This window comes from Nesoenas mayeri (genome assembly GCF_963082525.1).
Source record: "Nesoenas mayeri genome assembly, chromosome: 11".
NCBI classification, from domain to species: domain Eukaryota; kingdom Metazoa; phylum Chordata; class Aves; order Columbiformes; family Columbidae; genus Nesoenas; species Nesoenas mayeri.
The window spans coordinates 20,309,484-20,331,320 of record NC_137563.1 but is presented as its reverse complement, the minus strand read 5'-3'; the positions used below and the strand labels follow the sequence as shown (position 1 = coordinate 20,331,320).

Here is a 21,837-nt window from a genome sequence, read left to right as displayed (position 1 = left end):
GCACAGCCTCCGCGCGGCGCTTCGGCGCACGCCCAATGGCCGCCCGCCGCCACGCCCCACTCTCGCCGCGCGGTCCCATTGGCGGCTGGCGCTGCCGCCGGCCTCACCGCCCCGCCCACCGCCGCCTTCGCGCTCCGCCCACTGACGGGAAGACACGGAGCCTGGATGTGACCCCGCCTCTTAAAGGGGCCGCGCAACTCTGCTGCGTGGCCGGAGGTCCGGGGGCGTCTCAGCCCCTGCGGGCTGCGATAGCAGCCCCGAGCCCCTTCCCGGAACACGACCCCCCCGAGGCAAGGAGCAGGGCAGGGCAGCAGGTGCTTCAGCTTCTCTTTATTGATGGAGAGTGGCAGGTGCTCGCCCACCCCAGGGGCCCGGGAGTGCAGGGGAGCGGGAGGGCTCTGGGGGGGACACGACTAACACGGAGACGTGAGGCTGCAGGGAGTGCAGGACGCTCTTCACACGGAGCCGATACCCTTCTTCTGCCCCCACTCCCAAAATAAACAGCTTAGAGGGGCCAAAGACACCTGGGATTTGGTCTGTGGGGTGTTCTGGCTGCACAGGACAGGGAAGGAAGGGGACAGGGGAACCACTGACCACATGTGGCCTCTGCCCTTCCCTATCACCCCAAAATAGGGCAGGGAAGGGGACATTTCACACCCTGAGGACAGTCACTAGGCTACGAGGAGTCTCAGCTGCACTGGGACTACACCGACTCCGACAGACATGGGGGGAGAACTTAAAAAAGAAAAAAATAACCTAAACACTTCAAGTATGTTTTTCTTTTTTTAGTGATTTAAGGTCTCTTCCCCTGCTGCTGCTGCTGCGCTGGGTGGTGTTTAGCAACCTACATCCAGTCTAGGGCCAAGGGGAACATCGCAAGCGATGGCTGGTCTAAGGCAAGGGGAGGGGGCCGGGGGGAAGGGGACAGTGGCTGGTTGGAGTCAGCGCTCAGGGAACCGGCACCACGCGCATGGTGTTGGTGTAGCCGGAGCCGGGACGCCAGCCCGTCAGGACGATGACCAGGTCACCGCTCTTGAAGAACCCACGCGCTTTGCCTAGGAGAGAACAGAGAGAGGCGTCACCTCGCTGCAGGGGGGACGCAGCTTGTCACCCGCTCCCATGGTTGATAGCAAGGCCTTCTCCTGCTGCTGCCCACCCATTTGGGACACTTTGCTCCGCTTCAGGTTCCTCTGCAACACAGAGCTCACAATTCCAGAGCTTTAGAGAAAGGAGCCACATCACTCCAGGCTTCTCTTCTTTCAGGAGTGAGGAGCATCGTGGTTCAAGTGCTCATCACCTCATCGACCTCATGTTTATAAATATCTAACAGGTGAGTGTCAGGAGGATGGAGCCAGGCTCTTCTGGTGACAACCAGGGACAGGACAAGGGGTGATGGGTTCAAACGGGAACACAGGAGGTTCCACTGAAAGAGGAGAAGCAACTTGTTTGGGGTGAGGGTGTCAGAGCCTGGCCCAGGCTGCCCAGGGGGGTTGTGGAGTCTCCTTCTGTGCAGACATTCCAACCCGCCTGGACACCTTCCTGTGTAACCTCATCTGGGTGTTCCTGCTCCATGGGGGGATTGCACTGGATGCGCTTTCCAGGGCCCTTCCAGCCCCTCACATTCTGGGATTCTGTGATCACGTTAAAACCAACCTGGTTTTCTGCTGGCAGCTATTTTAAGGTGGCCGTGACAAAGCCACCATCCTATTTCCCCATCGGATGTGGCTGCGCTTATTCAACTGCTGCCCTCCCTTTCCCAACCGGATACCGTTACCACACAGGCAGCTGGTTCAGTTCCTCTCCCCGTTCCCACCGATGACCCCAAAAGCGCGTTCTGAGGTGCCACTGCGTCCCAGCAGACCGTCCACCACTCACCAACATTCATGCCCAGGTTCACGCGAAGGTCCACGTCCTCTGCCCACGAGCTGTGGGCTGGATCTTTGCAGAGCACGGGGAAGATGCCGCGGTACAGGTGGGCCTGGCGGGCCGTCTGGTCGTTACGGGTCACAGCGATGATGGGAGCGCGCGGGCGGTACCGGGACACCAGGTGTGCGGACCTGGAAGGAAACGGGACACAACGTGACGCACAAGCAGCACCAAGGTTGGTTTGTCACCATGAAGGGCTCCACAAAACCCCTGAAGGGACCAAGGGTGACCACAGGAGATGCTGGCAAGAGCCAAACTCTACCAACAGCTCAATGCGACTGGGCAGGCCACCACCAAAAGGGTGACGGTCCCCAACTCCAGTCTTGTGGAGAAAAATCACCTCATTTCCGAGTTCAGAAAGTGTCATCTGTGTGTGTTAGTCCTGAAAACAAGCCTTTATTTGTCCCTGTTGCTAGGTTAAGGTGGCGAGGTGCCAATTCTTCTGGCCTGTGCGAGCGAGCAGTCCTTGGCATCTCGCTGGGGTGGCCCTGCGAGGTCCCTCTGTTTTGAGGAGCTCCCGGTTGACGAGAAGGAGCCCACAGCAGCCCGCACCGAGGAGGAAGCCATTTGCCACATTCGCCTGCTAAAGCTGGCAAATGGGCCGGTTCCTCTGCATGCAAACACAACTGAGGCCAAAACATACTGGGAAGCTGGGCACAAAGTCCTTAAAATGCTGTAAAATAGCAAGCAGCATGCCCTGGGTGGGGACTACGGCTTCGCATCTGCAAATAAACAGAGATTAAAGCTGCAAAGCCGTGATTTTACAGCTCCACGAGCATGCTGCTATCTCCACTAGCTTCTGCAGCCTCATTTAGCAGAGCTAAGCTCAGCAATATTCAGATTTAATGATTGCTGCTTCAAGAAGGCAGTCGCAGTCTGCTGAAGCGCCCAAACACACGTGCCAGCTCTCAGACAATCTTTCCCGTGCTGTCCGAGAAGCCTCTTGGCTCCTCAAGGAGATCCAGGTACCTCGAGGCTGTAACAGAATCCACAGCTAAAAATATTCAAATATCAGAGTTCAAACCTCTTCAAAAAGGTCAAGGGTAAGACTGGAGCCTTTTACAAAGAAACATTAGAAGCACAAAGGTATCCAGAAACTCAGTGCTTATGGTCACTTCTCATCTCTGCAGAAAGTGGCTGCTTGAAATCACTTTAAGCTGTAATTTAAGGATTCACCGATGGTCCAGATCTTCAGGTAGACCGTGCCCAGCTCATATAATCACATTCCTGCTACTGCACTATTTCTTTGGTCCGAATCCAGAGCAAGAAATTCAAATACTCTTCCAGAAAGCAGTCTGAGACTTATGGTCGGACGTGCTGTGCGGGCAGCCTAGTTCCTCCGGACGGCAAAGCTGATCAGCGAGGTTTCAGCTCCCTTTCCACAACTGGAAGAGCAAGTCTACTGGACAGAAATCCCAAAATATATAATTTCTAGCATATCTCACCTGCAGCCAAGGCACCGAGCTCACTCGGCTACTGGGTGCCTGCCAGGCGCCTGTCTGTTCAGCAAGATTAGTCGCAGGCAGGTGTACAGAAGCCCGTAAAAGAAAACTTGCAATGCTTCCAGTTTTCCTGTATCTAACAATTCCAGGCTAAGCAGCCCCCCAGGCTTAGGCAAGCAGGGCTGACGCCTGAAAGGTTCAGCAAGGGACCAATAGTTTGGATGCTACTATGAAAAGCTGAGGCCTTAATTTAAAAATTAAAAAAGACAAAGAAGTAGATTCTGCATCCACTGAGCTTCTGCCTCACTGTTAAATCGAGGATTTCTTGCCAAGAAGTTTAAATGGAAGCTGCACCACATATTTTTCCGCTTGGCTCTTCCAGGCAGCGCTGCTGGCAGAGGTGCCGCCGGGCTCGGCGCTGGTGCCACGTTGGCAGGGGCAGCGCGAGGAACGCGGAGGTGACGCGTGTGCAGATGTCTGAGCCGCCTGCCCATCTTGCGAGGAACCGGCACCGCGGGCAGGCGGCCGGGGCGCTCAGTCGCTGCTAAAGCCCGGACTTCACTCGCAGCTCTGGTCTCTCAGAGCCACCTTTTTCTGCCGCGTCTCCTTCCCCCACCCTGTGACGAAGCGGGCTTGACCTGAAGGGACCTGTCACCTCCAGGAACCTGTCACCTCCTACCTTCCAGACTTGGTGAGGACAATAATGGCCCCGCTGCAGCACTTGAAGGACGCTTCCACAGCGCCAACAGCAGCGGCCTCGGTGGGATCGCAGTTGAGGGACGTCAGACGACGCAGCTCCTCAAACAATTGCCTGTGAAAGATGGCGGCTTCGGCCTCCCGGGCAATCTATAAGAGCAACACGCGTGCGGGAAGACAACACTCACGTCAGTCGCTCGGGGCCGCACAGGATAAGGCGAGGTGCTCTGTCAGCAAGGTGCCACAAATACCAACAGCTTTTGACACTGAGTTACCAATTAGCGAGCCCAAATTGAGTGCAACACACTGAGGTGATGGCAATAACATCCTCGTGGAGGAAGCATTTGATTCTCAAGGTTTCTCTTTTGAATCGGTGGCACCCGCTGAGTCACCTCGCCCTGCCGAGCCCACACTCGGGTGACATCCATGCCAACTGCCAGGCACTCTCGCTCTGCTCCTGCCTACCTGCACTCCCTGCTGCAAGAGAGAAACTCAGCGGTTATGCAAGGCCGATACCGCAGCAACAAGCTGCTCGCTAAATATTTGCAGTGTTAGAACGGAGCGTGTTTTCACTCATGGAAAAAACTGGCACCAATCCCTTCTCTGAGCCCTACCTGCCGGACTCGGTCAGAACTATCAGGGCTGGAGCTAAGCACTTAAAAGAGGCCTCCACCGCGCCCGCTGCCATGGCATCGGCAGGGTCCCTGTTGTTAACATTGAGGCGCAAGATCTCTTCGAACAGCTGACGATGAAACATTGCGGCCTCAGCCTCACGAGCGATCTGCAGGCCCGAGTAAGAGTGGAGGAGGAGAGAAGAGGAAAGAAAAGGAAAGATACACCAGAGTAACATGAGATCACGTTAATTTGCTTAATTGTCACAGTAAAAGGATCTGAAGCTCAGGCTGTGAAACTCTTTGGCCCTCAGGTTGTGAATCTGTTGATCGCAACTCAGTCTAACGTGCCACAGCCACACTGGCTGGTCCCCCAGCTGTTTAATTGGCGGGCCCTGGTCACGGGACAGCATTTCGGAGGTGACATTCTCGCTGTATTTTGGAGCGGGCAAACACAGATTGATTTTCAAGGACCGCAGCAAGCCAGCTCAGGCCACATTTTGTTGCTGCTGGTTATTATTTCCTTGAGAGACTCTCACACCGCCCACGTGCCTCCAGTTCCTCGAGAGGTGATCCCTGCAGCTCCACGTTCCCCCTCTGTACTCTCCAAACGCCACACGGCACGGCTGGAAGTGTCTTCATGGAGCAAACATGCAAACAGGGCACTTGCCACCTCCTCCGTGCAAAGGGGAGATGGGCTCTCCCCTAGCTTCATTAAGTTTAGTTTAACTTCAGAGCCAATAAAGATTTAACTTGAGAGCCGAAAAAGTTTCACCTCCAAGTGCTGTATCAACTTCTCTTTTGAGAAATAAATAGGAACAAGTCTCCCTTATAGGGTTGTCACAACATGGAGAGACGAGAGGTGTGGAGGCACAACTAAGGGCTTTGTGGTCAGGTTAAGCATTTGCAACAAGTTCAGTCATCGATTCATCCCAGTACACTGGGAATCACTCGCATTTGAAGACAAGTCTCACCTCGGCAGATTGCATCAGCCCTTGACAACCCGATAAAGGAGGCTTGCGGAGACTGGAAAAGCATGCGAAGGTTGATCATCTTTTTCAAGGACAACTTCATTCCGTTACTGCAGAAAGTGAGCAGCCACTACACAAAGCGTGAGGAGTTGATGTTTAAGCAGAGACTGAAGTGCCCTTACAGTGAAAGCTTTGTAGTTAGACCCCTTCCAAATAAGGATTTTGCTGCTCTACTGTTAGTGAATTATTTTCTGTGATGCTAGGAATTATCCCTCTTCCGCAGATATCAGTTTAAGCCAAAGTAGTTAAGTATCTTATGTCTAAAAATAAGAGGACACGTGTGACAGGCAGGAACAGTAGTCCAGTGCCAAGTCTGGTCCTAAAGCAGTTGGTTTTGTTACTGCTGGTTTTAACACTTGCTGTTAGATAAAAATGGGAATATTCGCCTCAAAACACTTACTGAAAAAGCAACAGCTGGGAGGCAGGCAGTTTATGTTTGGCTCTTGGTCCAAAGGCAGGCAGCTCTGCATAATGCGCAGAACAAAGCCCAGTTTAAGGGAAGCCTCCAGTGGTAAGAGAATGTGCACACACACACAGTGTGACAGTGGAAGGGCACAGGGATTCTCAGCTCCATGTCACAGCTGGCTTTACTCACGGGGAAACAGCCAGAGGGTTTCAGTGGGTACGCAGGGAGAGGGAGGAGAAAGGAAAACGCAGCAGCTACTTAAACCTTGGTCCTCTTAGACAGCATGGCCAGAGTAGGACTTGAAGACAACTGTGGGTCGTGGACTGGAACTGGAGAGAAGCCCATCCCCACAAGCAGGAAACAGCCTGCCCAATATTGGAAAGCTTGCTACTAAACTTGAGGCATGTAGAATTGTCACAGAGGGAGACTGAAGAGCGAGCTCATTTCTATGCGGCCTGCTGGAAAGTGAAAGCACCGCAGAGTCCCAGTAGAGCTGCTGGGACAGGCTGGAGACGTCTCAGAGGTGCAACAGCACCACAAAGAGCAGACACTGATGGTTCTCAGCACCACAGCCTGCGTTTGCTGTCTGCAACTCACTACAGAGGGAGTTTACTTGCAACACTCCCATAGCAGGACTGGATAAACAAATATGTAAACCCAAACCGATAGCAGTTTCAGGCTAGGGAACACATACAGGAGCCACTCTTTACCAAGGCCAAGTGTTCGCTCCCTGCTGTGACCGCCTGCCCGCTTCAGCTGGAAATATTCACCTGCTCTGGCCACGCTGCAGGTTTTCAGACCATGGTTATTCAGGGTGTTCTTGCTGGGCAAGGCTTCTCTTGACTAACACCATGAATCAGCTCAGATGAAAGATCTTGACTGAAGGGGGACGTGCTCCTACTGTCACAGAGTTGGCACCTTGCTGCCAAGTTCCGTTAAATAAACAGAATTTATATGTGCTCCTCTGCACAGAGGATTAAAGCCTTGGGTGTTTCTGGCAGAGTGAACATGACCACTCCTAGGTCGACAGGAAGCACGTGCAGCAGATCCAGAACTCAGGCTACAGGTACAACGCAAGAATTTATGCCAGAATGGAAACCCAGGTTTAAGTTTTGCTGCAGCAAGTTTCCAACTCTCAGCAGAAAGTCAGCCCTCGTGGTTTAAGGGGTGAAAAACTGAGGAGGAACCATTTAGTTGCACCGTTAGCGTTCAGCTGTAAACCAGCAAGTCATATTTTACATTTGCCACGTGCAAAAAGCACCACTCCATATTGACCGTTATTGATTTACGTAATGCACTGCAAACAACCACCAGCTGAGTCGATTCATCTATATAACCTGAATTGCAAATAAAACTGGTGAGAGTTATCGCTGCTGTGATTCACAGCACAGGTAACTGGGGAGAAGCAACACTTGTAGACACTTGGCATCAAGCTTTTTGTCAGCTGAAACATGAGCTGGGTGAACTTGAAGCAGAGCAGAGGTTTCTGGCAGTTCAGGCATGTAAAAATCTGGTGCTGTCAGTACTCGTGCAATAAACACCCCCCAACACCAAGCGCACCAGGTGCTGAATGCAACCGTGCTGTAAATCAGACTCACAAGCCTCCCCCCATGCCCTCCCACCGAGGACTCAGCCGTTACCTTTCACTATCTAGAGATAAACTGCTCAAGCAGCTCCTCGACCTTGGAGAAGCTGAAGGCATTTAAATATGCCAAAACAAATAGGGCATTTGGAGAAACTCATACCAAGGTAACAGCAAAATCCCCTTTACCCCAGTCCTAAACAACAACTCATGAAAAACCTTAGATTTTTCAGAGCATTACAGAGCAGTTCTCAGCTCTGCCCTACACCGGTGCACAAAGTGAGGTTTCAGGCCCACGGCAGGCAAAAGAAACACCCACAGCGGCAGCGTGAACAAAGAAATCACCGCTTTGGACTGTACCAGACCCATTTAGATCTTCAGGTGCCTGGTTCAGATGGAAGATGCAGGGCAGCAGGTTATTTTTCACCTGCAGGACAGGCTCTCCGCCCCAGCAAAGTACTCACAGCGTGCTGCATGCGCACAGCCTCCAGCGGGTAGTCTCCCTTGGCTGTCTCTCCAGAGAGCATGATGCAGTCCGCTCCGTCCAGGACGGCGTTAGCAACATCGCTGCCCTCGGCGCGGGTCGGGCGAGGCTTCTTGATCATGCTTTCCAACATCTGGAAGAGAACGCATCCAAGGAAATCAAGATATTGCAGAAGGAACTGGCCTAAGGACCCTGGGAGGAGAGTTCTCCCGTGGATACAGGACAGAGAAGGGCTTGGTACATAACCAGCTTCAAATTAAGGCATCTATCAGTGAGAAAAAAACAACCTATTTTATATCCATTCTACATTTACTCCTTTTCCAGGGATATTTAACCCACACAACATCAAAGACATGGTATTCTGACTTTCACATTTAACTGCTCAGCACAGGGATTGGCCCAATGAACTTTGAGCGCTTTGCAGCAGAGGGTTGGTCTCTTCTCCCAAGTAGCAAGTGGTAGGACAAGACGAAATGGACTCAAGTTGCGCCAGAGGAGGTTTAGATTGGATATTGGAAAATCTTCACAGAAAGGATTGTCAGGCATTGAACAGGCTGTCCAGGGCAGTGCTGGAGTCACCATCCCTGGAGGGGTTTAAAAGGCATTTAGACAAGGTTCTCAGGGACATGGTTTAGTGCTGGAGTTGGGTTATGGTTGGACTCAACAATCCTGAGGGTGTCTTCCAATTGAAACATTTTTATGATTGCTTTAGACATCTTACAGAAAGACATCTTACAGAAAGCTCAAATCCAGCCACATTTTTCCAAATTAGCATTGAGGGGTTTGTTTTTTTCATCCAGAAATAGCTAAAAAGAAAGCTCTGCACCAACTCAAGTCACCAGCATCCAAGATTTCAGATTTTTTTATATAATAGGTACAGGCTAGTTCTTTCTGATGCTGCAGTGTGGGTACATCTTGCAAGACACTTGGGAACCTCTTCTCTGTTAGACACAGATGTGCTGGTACAGGGTGCCAAAGCATGATTATTTTTTTCCCCAGAGTTTAGTTGGCCCAAAAGTCACATACAAGTCTTTAAAAATAAAACCTTCAGCAGCTGCACAAGAGGGCCTGTAACCCTACAGGGGAAGATCCCAAACACATCTTTAAAGAAGTGCTTCAAAATGAGCAATTCAGCCACGAGCAAAATGTCTTAGCTCTTGGCATCTCACTCTCTAACAACCACCGGTGACAGCTACTGACGTTCAGCCCCTGCCAGACGAGCCAGCACTGTGTTTCCAGTACCTGTGTGGCACAGATGATGGGTTTGCCAGCCCTGTTGCACCGCCCGATCATCATCTTCTGGGCGAGGAAGACTTTTTCAGCGGGGATCTCAATTCCCAGGTCACCACGGGCCACCATGATGCCATCACTGGCCTCCATGATCTCATCAAACCTAAGAGCAAGAGAAGAGGTTTGTTACCCAGTTTGCTCTGCAAAGCACCTTCCTGTTTGTTCTGTGCCCCCCTCCCGCAAAAAGGGAGCATCACCAGGGCATGATACACAGCTACGCTGACAGCACACAGTCTTTCCATGCCCCATTTCAGTATCCAGCAACACCAAGGCAGGAAGAAACAAAACCTAAGACCAAGTCACAGTATATGTAAAGTGCTATTTTATAAAGCTTTCTAAAGCTATAAAGAGACAGACTGATGGGAGCGTCAGCTGATCCAAGATCCTTTCACCTGATAGTTTGTCACAGATGTGGTGATAAAAATTTACACTCGCTATAAAAAAATACTGCAGATTTCTTCAGAGATAGAGGGAGATGGTGACACCGTCCTCAGGAGCTCAGGGCACGTGACAGTTACACAACCCACGGCTCATACTGCAGCAACATCAAGTCTCCTGCACGTGGCATTAAATGACAGCCTGCGCTGCTGCTCTGTTACTCCGACTAGTGGGTTTGCTGCTGCTGGAAAGCCAGAGAGCAGGAGTCCTGACTACAGTGTGAAGAGGTTTTGTTCTGCTGTTGACACAGGGTGACAAATGCCAAGTGCCACCTGCATACAGCTCACCTGCGCACACCCTCGTGGTTCTCGATCTTGCTGATGATCTTGATGTTCTTTCCCTTTTCCCCTAAGACCTTCCTGACAGCATGGACATCGGCAGCTTTGCGGATGAAGGAAGCAAACACCATATCCACGTTCTGCTCCACACCGAATTTTAGGTCCTGAATGTCCTTTTCGGAGACCGCGGGCAGGTCGACCGCAGCACCGGGCAGGTTCACTCCCTTCTTGCTGCCGAGCATGCCGCCGTTTTCAATCTCCGTCATGACATAGTCCTTGCCTGAAACAGATGCGTTCCCACAGTCAGTGTTTACCGGTAACCTCCCCACTGCCAGCTCCCACACCGCCTCCCTGCCTGAGAACCGTCGTGCCAACCCCACGGCACGCGGTAACAGCGCATTGCTGCTCTCTTCAGCAGATTTATGCAACGCACAAGGTTGCGATATACCCGTGGGAACACAACGGACCTGTTTAAAACCACACCTACACTGGTCTTGAAGAAGACGCCATCTGTTCCGCATGGGAGGTTGCAACCGACTCCCCCAAAAAAGCTACTGGGTTGCACTTCTGTACACAGGAGCCTTGTAATAGCAACCTGAGCACCCCAAAAGCCTCATCTCCATCTCCCTACATGCTCTGGGACCAGAGACAATACCTTGAGGCTAGAGCAGTTTAGGCAGCACCATAAAGGAAGTATTGTTGAGCTAACCTTGCTCCTACATTACCAGTTGCAGCTAGTTCTGCCTCTAACCACAAAAGTCAAGGTTTATGCTGTCAAACTAGTTAAATCCTGTATGAAAAGTATGAATCAGCTAAACATGCTTTGATCACAAGCACTGTGATGTCCCTACCACACATTCACCTCTGAAGAGGGGTTTTAGATTAGCGTTGTGAAACCCAGTTAGTTTCTGGAAACTTGCTAAGTGTAGAGAAAGTTTTCCTCCAAGTCTCACTGCAGCATGAACCACCACGTACTTCCTTCTTTAATACACGGCTGAAAGCTAAAAAACTGTTACTGGAGGGAAAGCAGAAGTATGTTCTGAGTCAAAAAACAAACAGGCACAGCTAGAACAGTTGTTACACACCTTTCTCCTTAACCAGCAAGGAAATCAGACCATCATCCACGTAGATTTTGCTGCCAACATCTATAACCTTGATGAGATTCTTGTAGTCCACCCACAGCACGTTCTCATCACAATTCTCCATGAAGGCATCGTCCAGGGTCACTTTGAGCTGTGCACCCTTCTTGAGCTCCACTTCTGCTGTGCCACTCTGCAGGTCAAAACATGCGTTTTGGCAAAACCAGTAAAAACCAGCACACAACCACCTCCCAGCCTGCAGTACTTTGTCCCAATTTTTGTTTGTTGGTTTATTACCTTGGTAATTTTTTGTTTGGAAAGGCCACAGACATAATATCTAGTGTTTCATGCTGAAAAAAGAGAGGCGAGGGGGAAGGGGGAAAGAGCAACTTACTCCCTTAATGAGTCCAGTTCTGATTTCAGGTCCCTTGGTATCGAGTGCAATAGCCACAGGTCTGTAGGTGATGGGATCAGAGGCAAAGCTCTCTGTAGCTTCTCGCACGTTCTTGATTGTGCCCTCATGATACTGGCAAAGAATTAAAAATAAAAGATGGAAATATTCAGACCGTTTCTATTCTACCGGTTATAAGATCACCACACAGCCCAAACGCTGCCCTCGCTGCCAGCTCTGCTTTCACATGATGCTCAATTTCAGTTCTAGCTTGAGGATTTTATTCAGGCTGAGCTTCCAGCGAAGCAGAGTGTGAGGATACAAAGGCCATCCCCACATGAAAGTGGAGTCCGGCTGTTCTCTGGCTCTGCTTTTGGTGCCCCCCATTCCAGGCCCAGCAGGACAACTCCAGGACGCAGCCCAGGTGCTTGGTCAAAGTGATTTTCCATCAGGACATGCACCTGCTGTTTGGAGATGGCTCACCAATCAATGAGCCTTGAGGAAGAACGTTTCCAAAAGCTTTGCTCAACATCCACCCGCCTGTTCTGCATGGCAGAACGTGTGCAGTGCTGGCAGCTAGACCATTCTGTGTGCGGAAAGATTCCTGAATGCCAGGAAAACACCACAGCTCAGTGACTGCCCCACACGGCTGCTCTCCTCAGGAGGATGCCATCCCATGCGCTGTCAATTCCCACAGAGACTTCTAGTCTCACCCCTCTTATCAGCCCCACAGGCGAGCAAATAAGCTTTTTATAACTCTTTGGCTTAAATCTGCCGTAAAGATAAAAGATTTGCTAAGAGGACATTATCCATCGAAGTATTTACATTCTCTTTCAAGAGCCAAAGCAATCGCAAAGTTCAAGACTCCAGCACCACATACCCGGCTTCCAAACGTTCACGTGTACAGGAGCATTTTGCTAACACTGCCAGCTTCAGCACAGGCAGTTCTGGGGGGAAACTCCCATCCCAAGCACCTCAAAAGAGCTTCAGATGAGCAGCAGATCAGTTTACTTTACTTGCTTAAACAACATCAAGAGATAACCTTGACTGCAAGTTGTGTAACACTTGGCAGAGTTTTGCAGATAAGAAATACCCTTTCCCCTCTGTGTGCCACAAACGGTGTTTGACCCGATTCACCTGGAAACGCACCCGTCTGCCTCGACACGAGCCCCACACGCCGGCTTTTCAGTATCACGAGGACGATAACCCAGAGCCAGAAAGGTGGGGCCGGAAAAAGCCGTGCTAAAGTTTACATGCATGCCCTTGGCCAGAGATAAACCACAACTACTAACTCTTTAGAGCAGGAAAAAATATTCAATTTACTCATAGAGAGTGCACGTTGAGACTGAGAAGACGCAACCCTTCCACGCACTGCAGCCAATGGATGCAGTACAGAAAACATGCCTGAACGGTGCTGTGACGTCTATCTGGTCCCAGTCATTTGGAATTTTTCCTTTTTAGTTTGATACTGATGACTAACTGTCTCCTAGGGCGTCTGACTTCCTGAAGAGTTACGCATGCAGAACAGGAATGCAGATAGAGCTGGATGTAAAAGCCATTTTTTTCCTACATAAAAGGGTTGCAACCAGGTGCTAGAGCATCTCTGTTAAAGTTGAAGCCCTGCTGAATGCTTTAGGGTGGACGCAAGAACCAAAATACTCACAAGTGAAAACCCTTTAGGGCTTCACTGGAAAGTGGAGTGATTTGGAGGAAGCAGGAGGGGACTGAGACTTAAGACTGGCTCCAGCTGGCAGTCAGGCTCAACAGGACACGACAGCAAGGCCAGACTGCTGTAAGCCAACCTCATCGGTACAAATGTGCAATTAGGCCTCACCCAAAGCAGAAAGCCACAGTCCTTGTCCTCAGCCCCCGCTAACAAGCACACAAACCACAGCAGTGGCTCCGCTGGGCAGTAACGGTGTGAAAATTCCCAGTTTCAGGCCTGGCCACCAACTAACTCCCTGCTGAGCCACCCGGCTGCAGGATTTGATGACTGAGGGGCAGAGTTATTCCACACTACCCTTTCTCCAGGCAGGTTTTGCTGTCTGCAGCCTTTGCACCAACACTACCCTGGGGTGTTCAGTCAAGGTCTGACAGTTTTGCCCAGTTAAGCATCAGACCTTTTGATTCTGACAGTGCCCTGTGGCCTTTAAAGGCCACAAGGGTGAAAGGCCAAGCTGTTACACAGCACGAGGCTCACGGTTCAGCAAGTAAAGCCGCCTACAGCTGCTACTGGCTACCGGCTGACATTCTGAGAGCTGAAGGGCAGCCAGGGTAAAAAAAAAATTCAGCGGAAAGGCTCAGCGTGGCATTCTAGGCAACCTGGAACGGGATCCTCAGCTCCTCCCGTATCGCTGAGGATCTCATCTATTTATATCAACCAAGGCTTGCCTGCCATGGGCAGTCTTGATTTCTTTTGACCTTACTTTTCTAAGCTCACCACACCAGCTCCCAAGTACCGTGGTGCTAACCTCATGGCTGCCAGGAACGTGGCTGCTTTGCCGAGCAAACCCAGGAGTCCAATTATTTCACCTATGAGTGGTAATTACATCAAATCCCTAACAGTTTTCTTTTAAGACAAGGTTATTCATTGATCGCCTGCTTGCAAAACCTCCAGCAATAAAACAAAGAAGCGAGACAACCACATGATAACGTGTACTCCTGCAGGGGTGCACAGCAGGGACAAACGCTCCCGGCTGCTGCTGTGAACTGCGAAGTGGCAGCTTTGTACCACAAACAGTAGGACAGGAGGAAGAACTGAAGGATTTCACGGCGAGCAGTTGGCACGCGAGGGTCAAATACCAGTTACTTGGCTGCCTGGTACAGAAAAGGGTGTGGAATCTACTGGAACCGCTTTCAAAATGGCTCAGAAAGGGCATGTAAATGTTACCAGCAATTACGCAGGCTCAGTATGTACAACTGGCACACTTCCCCCAAAAGCAGAGCTACGTTTTGCCTTCCCAAGCCAAGGCTGGTCTGGAGTAAGCTGGGTTTCCCTCCTCCATGAGAGGAAGGGTCAGACGACACACACAAGGCCCAGTGGGGCCATATCAGTTCAGACCGCACCCTTACCTCGTGGGTGCCGTGAGAGAAGTTGAGGCGGGCAACATTCATTCCAGATTTAATCATTTCCTTCAGCTTGTCCACTGAGCGGGAGGCTGGGCCTAGAAGGAGGAAATAGTTTGAATATTCACTTTGTAAAAATAATGAGATAACTCACACAGGCCGGGCTGTTTCATGTGGAAAAGGTATAATGGATACAGACTTGCTCAGCACTGAAGCAGGTTATCTTTATGGTAGCAGAGACTGTTTTAACTTGCCTTGAGGAGCACAGCAGAACCTGACCAGTTCTGCTTTCCCCAGCTACCAGATTCACTCCCAGCAATAACACTGGTTAGACAGACATGGGAAAGCCGCATTCTCTCACCACACAGGTTCAGCCCTGGCAGGGGATGAAAGCTGAAGCCTTCCCACAATTTCCCTAACAAGTTTCACCAACACAGGCGTTCATAGCTGCGATTCTCTCCTATCTAGGAATCGCGTACCGATGGTGCAGATGATTCCGGTGTTTCTCGCAATGGTTGGCTCCGAGTCAATGTCCAGGCGGCACATGTGCTCCAGGAAGGTGTCGGCCATGGCAGCGTGCAGCTGCTGGGTCTGGATGAAAGCCGTCCCTGCATCGTGATGCTTCGACATTGTTGCTGGAATCCTGTGTCTACAAGAGAAGAAAAGCAGTGCCAGGTTTAGGAATCACCCAAACCTGCTCATCGAGGAGAGACACCAACACACCCACGTGATGAATATGGAGGTAACAAGAAAGCTGCTACTGGGTCAAACTACCTTTATGTTCCTACTTGAGAAGTCTTAGATACAGGCAAGACACATTTCTATTTCCATGTCATCCCCCACGGACGCCACCCAAAGCTCACCTGCCTTCTATGCAGATGTTCCCTTCATAGCTTCTCTTCATTGCCAGTCTTCCCCTGGAGCTACACAACGCAACAAAATTCAAGCACTTGAATGCGCAGGCAGAGATTCTGCCTCCTCCCTCCCAGCTCTCCGCTCATTTCCCCTACAGGCCTCGGCTGCGTTTCCCATCGCAACCGGGGAGCGGGGCAGCTCGGTGCCAGCGCCACTGCAGACGCGCTCTTACGTGGGCAATCTCCTGCCGAGGAGCACCTAATCACAGCAAAGTCTGCCTAAGCTTAAAACCCATCCTCTAAGCCTGTACAAGCAAGTAGGCTTGAGTTGATTAAACGCAACACCTTGGCAGAGAGCATGTGAAAGACTGAAGGCTTCTTTAAACTGTTCAAGGCCCCTCTTCAAAGTAAAGACACTGTAGGTCTAATCCCATTCCCCCTCATCCAGGGCAGCAGAAAACCACCACCAGGCTTCAGACTGGTTATTTTTTCAAAATTGCGATGAAAACAAAACCTCTCAGAATTTAGGCTGCTTGCCTCTACAGGACTAGAGCATCCCCACAATGAAAGGAATGGCCTAGATCCTAAGAGTAAGCTGAACTGCAGCTTAACCGCCCGCTGGGATGGGAGGACACCCATTTCCCAGCAGCACCGCTGCCCCCAGGCATTTCTAATCACACACCTCAGGCTGTTCTGGAGTAGCAGTGGTGGCTAAAAGCTGTTTGTCCTCTTCAACCTGCCCAGACTAGATTGCTGGTGCTTAAAACGCCTCCAGTATAAGAGTGATGCAAGGTGGCTACCAGCACAGCAGATCACTAGTCAAGTTTCAGTGGTTTGACTCCAAAATTCGTCCCCTGGGCACGCCAGGGATATTCAAAGCAGGCTGCTCTTGCAGCAGAAGCTGCCTTTGCCTATAGGATATATACCTTCAGCGTGGCGCTGGTAGAAACACAGGTTGCTGCTCAGCTAAATGCAGGGATAGAGCAAGGGTTTAGTTGTGTCTGCCCCCAGCAGACAAAAATACCCCTAATAAATCACAAAACGGTGCTAGCTGCGCACACCAGCGTTGAACCAGAGGCGCTAATAAACCCAAAAGCTTTGTCAAAGCTGGCAGGGGTGACCAGAACGAAGCTGCGCCCCTAAGAAACAGGCAGGGAGATGCGCCTGCCCGCTGCCGCAGAGGCTCCCTCACCGATGCTCCTCCCTTTGCTCCGCAGCCCTTCCCCACGTACGTGCAGATCGTGCGGATCCTCTGGCGGGCGGCCCTGACTCACCATCGCCTCGCTCCCATGCGGCACAAAGGAGTCAGGCCAGCGAAAAACCATAATTTGTCCTGGCAAAGCCTCCTTCCCCTCAGCCCCGCCAGAACCTGCTGATTCACCGCAGTCAGTACAAGAAAGTCTGCCCACATAAAAAGCCCGACAAAGTCCCATTATTATAGGAAAACTCGCTGGTTAGACCTGAAACATTGTATTTTGGCCCTCTAACACTTGCTGCTGCATCTTCCGACACCTGCGGAGCGGTGCCGGCTTCTCTAGATGCCCATGCCAAGGAAAATAACATAAGCCTTTGCTGGGAAATTGCCTCCACACCAACACGGGCGAGCGGGTCTGTGCAGTTTCTGGGAATGAGATGGAATAAGAAACAACACGATCTCGAGACAGAAACTGCATCCAGAGCATGACTTGGAAGATTTTAAAAACAGGCAGTCGAGTTCTCCTTTTCTATCTCACAGAAACCCCCTACCCACTCAAGTCATTTGCAAATATAATTTTAAAGCCCCTAAAGCCTTTATAAATATATATATAGAGAAAGGAAAATTCAGTTCTGAGTCACAAGCCCCCTTCATCAGATTTTCCAGCAGTTCAATGAGCTCAGAAAAATTAACCAGACACTGTGACCTTGTCCAGGAGCAAGAGCAGAAACGCAGCAGCCTAAAAGTATCCCAAACACCCATCTGCCCACAGCGGCGTGCCCCGCTCCCAACAGCTTGCTTTTTTATACCTCCTCCTGCCTCCCATTACTATGTATTTACAAAGCACCCACTGAATTCTGCTGGAAAGAGCAGTCTTATAAATATAACAGGAACGTTTGGCATTTCCCACTAATCCAGACTTGGGGTTTTTTTATTTAAATCAAAGCAGCAAGGACTTCAAGGACAGCTGAAGACACTGTCTGGGCTGAGGGAGGAATGGGGGAAGCAATACGCTACAAAGCACTGAATAAATCCAAATTCCTTCCTCAATAACAATTAAATCCTCAAGTTTATTACTCGGGCTGCCTGTGCTTCAGGTAGGACACCCTGAAGATGTGTGCTGTCTCCATGGCTCTTGAATATTCTAGAAAGAGCCGTTGGAGGTCAGGACGAACGGTTTGGCAGTAGCGAGGTGACTGACTAACCCCAGCCAGCTCATCCTGTGGTCGGCTCAGAGAAGCTCTAAATCCTCAGCACCTCCGGACCTGCCCCTGGGGAAGGAGAAAGGAGAGGAGACAGTCGCAACCCCCACCCCAGTGACAGAGTGACAAAGGGAAGTGGAAACTGCAGCACAAAGGCCTAGCAGGGACTGTCCCCAGGCAGAACCGGTTTTAACCATCACTGCGCCAGACAAAGATGTTTTACTACCTGTGAAAGTTGCAGGCTGGTTTTATTAGCTCTGCACGGGTCAGCCCCGCTTACACAACCCTGCTGATGCTGCATAAGGCTGCTCATGCCCAGAGGCACAAATGGTTTGAGTTAGCAGTTACATTTGAGAAGGGCAGGGTTATGAAACCAGGCAGGCCTTCAGATTCCCAAAAAAAAAAAATCAGCTTTGCTTGTTCCAGAACCTAAAGGCACTCAACAAGAAAACAATCTCGCTCTGCAGCAAAGCAGGCTTTTAACACAGCCTGTTAAGCTCTTTTCCAGAGAGGGAGGACACAACATCCTGCCCTGGGTGGCTGCTGCAGGAGGTGGCATCGTGCCGTTATATAAGGACAAGATGGCCACCCCAAAATGCCAGCTCTTCTCTGCACCGCTGGACGCGACCCAGGAGCCATCACCTGCTCCGGGCTGGCGCACGCTCTCCCCAGCAGCTCCGCAACACAGATACCTCTCCGGTTTTACAGCAAGTGAGTTCTGAGGGCCGGGAAGGTCGGGTCAGCCAGCACAGCGCTGGGCAACATCAGCACTTTTGCTGTGTGCAGAGGAATTAGCCAAGTCTGCCCTACCCAGACGCTTAAAAAAATTAAAGTGAGTTGAGGTGACAAGCAGCAGATATCTGGCGACAAGAAAGACTTATCTGGAGGGTATTTGCAGTGCAGGCACACCTACTGACTTAACCTTGCAGTGTGTTGCTCTGACAGAGGACAAGGAGCTTTTCACCTTGGCCCCGCACCAGAAACCACTCAGCTGCCTTCAAGGAAATTGTAAAAAAAAAAATATATATCTTTCTTTTTGCATTATTAAACAAAGTTGGTTTGTTTGATCGGTTTTTACATTTAAATATAACTCTAGGTGAAGTGTAAATCCTTCTGCTGCAGCCCTAGGATGGAGATGAGCTGCGCACCCAGCTGTGGGTGGCAGCCACAAGGTACTGCAGCCCCATTCTCTACGTGCCACCCATCACCATCTTCCCCCGCAGGAGATAAAGGACCAACACGTGGTCCGGCAGGCCTGGGAAACGCTTTGTTTGCCTTATATGTAATTATCAGCTCAGCGTGCGGAAAGGGAATTAACGCCGGTGTTAGATCACCCCAGCTAAGGCAAATAAACTCAGGTTTTCCTAAGATTTACAGCTTTGGGTGGATAAAGTAGGGAGTCAAGAAAAAGGCAGGCTGCTCAGGCGAGGGGCGAGGAGGCAGCGCCGTGGTCTCTGTGAGCTCGTTACCCAGCGAAAGTGAAGTTTCTCGGAAGCGTTTCGCAGACTGAAGTCCCCACTCCCAACACGTGGCCGGCAGCGGAGCTTCCTGCCTCGGTAATAAGGCTTCAATTAGTGTAGGGACGGCGTGGAAACGAGCTGGATCAGCACGACCCACGAGGCCACCCAAAATCTAACTCCTCTAAATTAGCCTCAATTTTGCTTTATCAAGGTCAGGCATAAGATTATGTGCTTGGGACTGATTTTTTTTTTTTTAATTTAGCACTCCTGGTTGCACAAGCTCTCAAGTTTTCCTGGAGGTAACTGGGCAACCAAAAAAACCTCTTTGTCATCCCATCTTCAGGCCAAGGCAAATCACAACAAGCAGCAGCCCCTTCATAGGAGCAGCAGGTAGCCAGAAAGTTAAGGCATTAACACCACAAAAACCTCTGTGAAACACTGATTTCTGTCAACCCGGGCCCCCTCCATAACCGGTTCCCTTATCAGAACAAAGCAGGTTTATAGAGATCGCCGTCTACTTTTAGGAATCTGAGGAGCCAGCCGAGAGGTTGCCATTGTCCGCCGACAAAAGCGCCATTCATGTCCCTGCAAAAAGGCTTTAAACACGTTTCAGAGGTTTCCGCAGTTCAAGGGACCGTCCAAATCGATGGGACGTGCCTAGGCAGGCGTTAATTACGGGAGATAATTAATTCAGAAGGGGCCTTCTCTTCCGAGGGAGGGTAGACTAAAGAGGCTGCAGCATCGCTGGTGAGCTCAGTCAGCCGTGGGCTGATTTAAGCCGTTCCGAGCATCGCGGCGGCCGGACGGCAGCGCAGCCGCTTTGGGGAAGAGCCGGGGGGGGCCGGCAAAGCGCTTCGCTCCGGCTGCATCTGACTCAGCCTCCCAGCACACTCCGCTGCAGCCCCAGCCACCAGGAAGCCGGGCGACATGTTGCAACCCGGGCCCTGCGCTCCGTTTTACCGCATCCCCCCCCCGTTTCCCTCAGCGGTACCTCAAGGACCGATCCCCCCACCCCCCAATCCCGGCGCCCCCTCAGGACGCGGCCGCGGGCGGGACGGTGCCCACCACGTGCTCGCGGACCCCCACCTTCCCAGGGGGCACCGCGGCCGCGCGCGCCCCCATGGCCCCCTCAACGGCCGCCTGAGGGGAGACCCTCACCCGGCGGCGGGAACGGGGATGAGGATGGCGGTGGTGGGGACGGGGGTGTCGGGTACCGCTGCGCGGGTACCGCTGCTCGCTCGCCGCTGAGCACTCAGGCCGCCGTTACCTGCTATCGCCGCCCGGCCTCGCCCCACGCCCGTTCCCTCCGAGAGCCGCCGCTCTTCTGCGCGCCGGCCCGCTGCCCCGCCAAGGTGATACCGGCCGCAGCACCGCCTCGCGGATCCCTCCGCCGCCCCCTCCCCACCCCGGGAGGAGGCGGGGCGCCGGGACTCCTTTCTCCGGCGGACGCACAGCGCGCGGGAGGGAAGCGCTGCGCTACCGCACACGCCCAGACAACCAATGAGGTGGCGGCGCAAGGAGCACGCACGCAGCGGAGCGGCCGCTGCCTTAAAGGAGCCGCGCCCCGCCGCTCTTAAAGGCGCCGCGGCTCGTCCCGCCTGTCTTAAAGGGTTCGCGCCCCCCACAATTCACATCACCCGCACCCGGCCCGAAGCGCTGGTGGATCCCAAGGGCGGGGGTCAGGCCTGTCACACCGCGGTGGGTGGCAGTGCTGGGCGGTTTGGGTGATGTTGGGTTCTGAGCCTCTGATTGACCCCCCGGCGATACTGGGGACACCGGGGACACAACGTGGGTGCTCTGCAGCGGGACCGTGGGGACAGCCAGCTGGGAGCATGGGCGCACCGGGCTGGAGACGCTGGGGACACTGGGGATCTAGTGATGGGACCCCGGGGACACTGTGTCAGCTGTGGGGACCCAGCACGGGCGTCCTGTGCCAGGGCCAGGGGCAGCCTGTGCTGGGGACATTGGGGACCCGGTGCTGGGGACATTGGGGACCCTGTCGTGGGGACACTGGGGAGTTTGTGCTGGGGATATGGGGGACCCTGTCCCAGGACCATGGGGACCTTTTGCTGGGGACATGGGGGACCCATTGTGGCTGCTCTGCCTGGGGACCATGGTGACACTGGGGACACATCATTGACACAGTGAACTGCAACACAGACCCTATCCTGGGCCATGGGGACACCGGGCCACCCCTGTGGGGACCCAAAATGGTCACCCTGTGCTGCAGCCATGGGGACCTTGTACTGGGGACGATGAAGACCCTGTACTGTGTCATAGGGACACTGTGCCAGCCATGTGGGGACCCAAAATGGTCACCCTGTGCTGCAGCCATGGGGACCTTGTACTGGGGACGATGAAGACCCTGTACTGGGGACACTGGGGACCCTGTCCTATGTCATAGGG

General features: G+C 52.1%; 1 protein-coding gene across 1 annotated transcript; it reads right to left on the bottom strand.

The window, feature by feature from the left end:
* Positions 1 to 323: 323 nt before the first annotated feature.
* PKM (pyruvate kinase M1/2) lies at positions 324 to 20,828 on the bottom strand. The gene is made up of 11 exons (XM_080351423.1): positions 20,699 to 20,828; positions 15,200 to 15,369; positions 14,727 to 14,818; positions 11,658 to 11,789; positions 11,270 to 11,456; positions 10,194 to 10,464; positions 9,421 to 9,571; positions 8,159 to 8,311; positions 4,048 to 4,214; positions 1,876 to 2,057; positions 324 to 1,055 (listed from the first exon to the last, which is right to left on the bottom strand). The coding sequence occupies exons 2-11, from the start codon at positions 15,348 to 15,350 to the stop codon at positions 949 to 951; spliced, it is 1,593 nt and encodes a 530-aa protein (XP_080207549.1). The 5' UTR covers positions 15,351 to 15,369; positions 20,699 to 20,828; the 3' UTR covers positions 324 to 948.
* Positions 20,829 to 21,837: the final 1,009 nt, after the last annotated feature.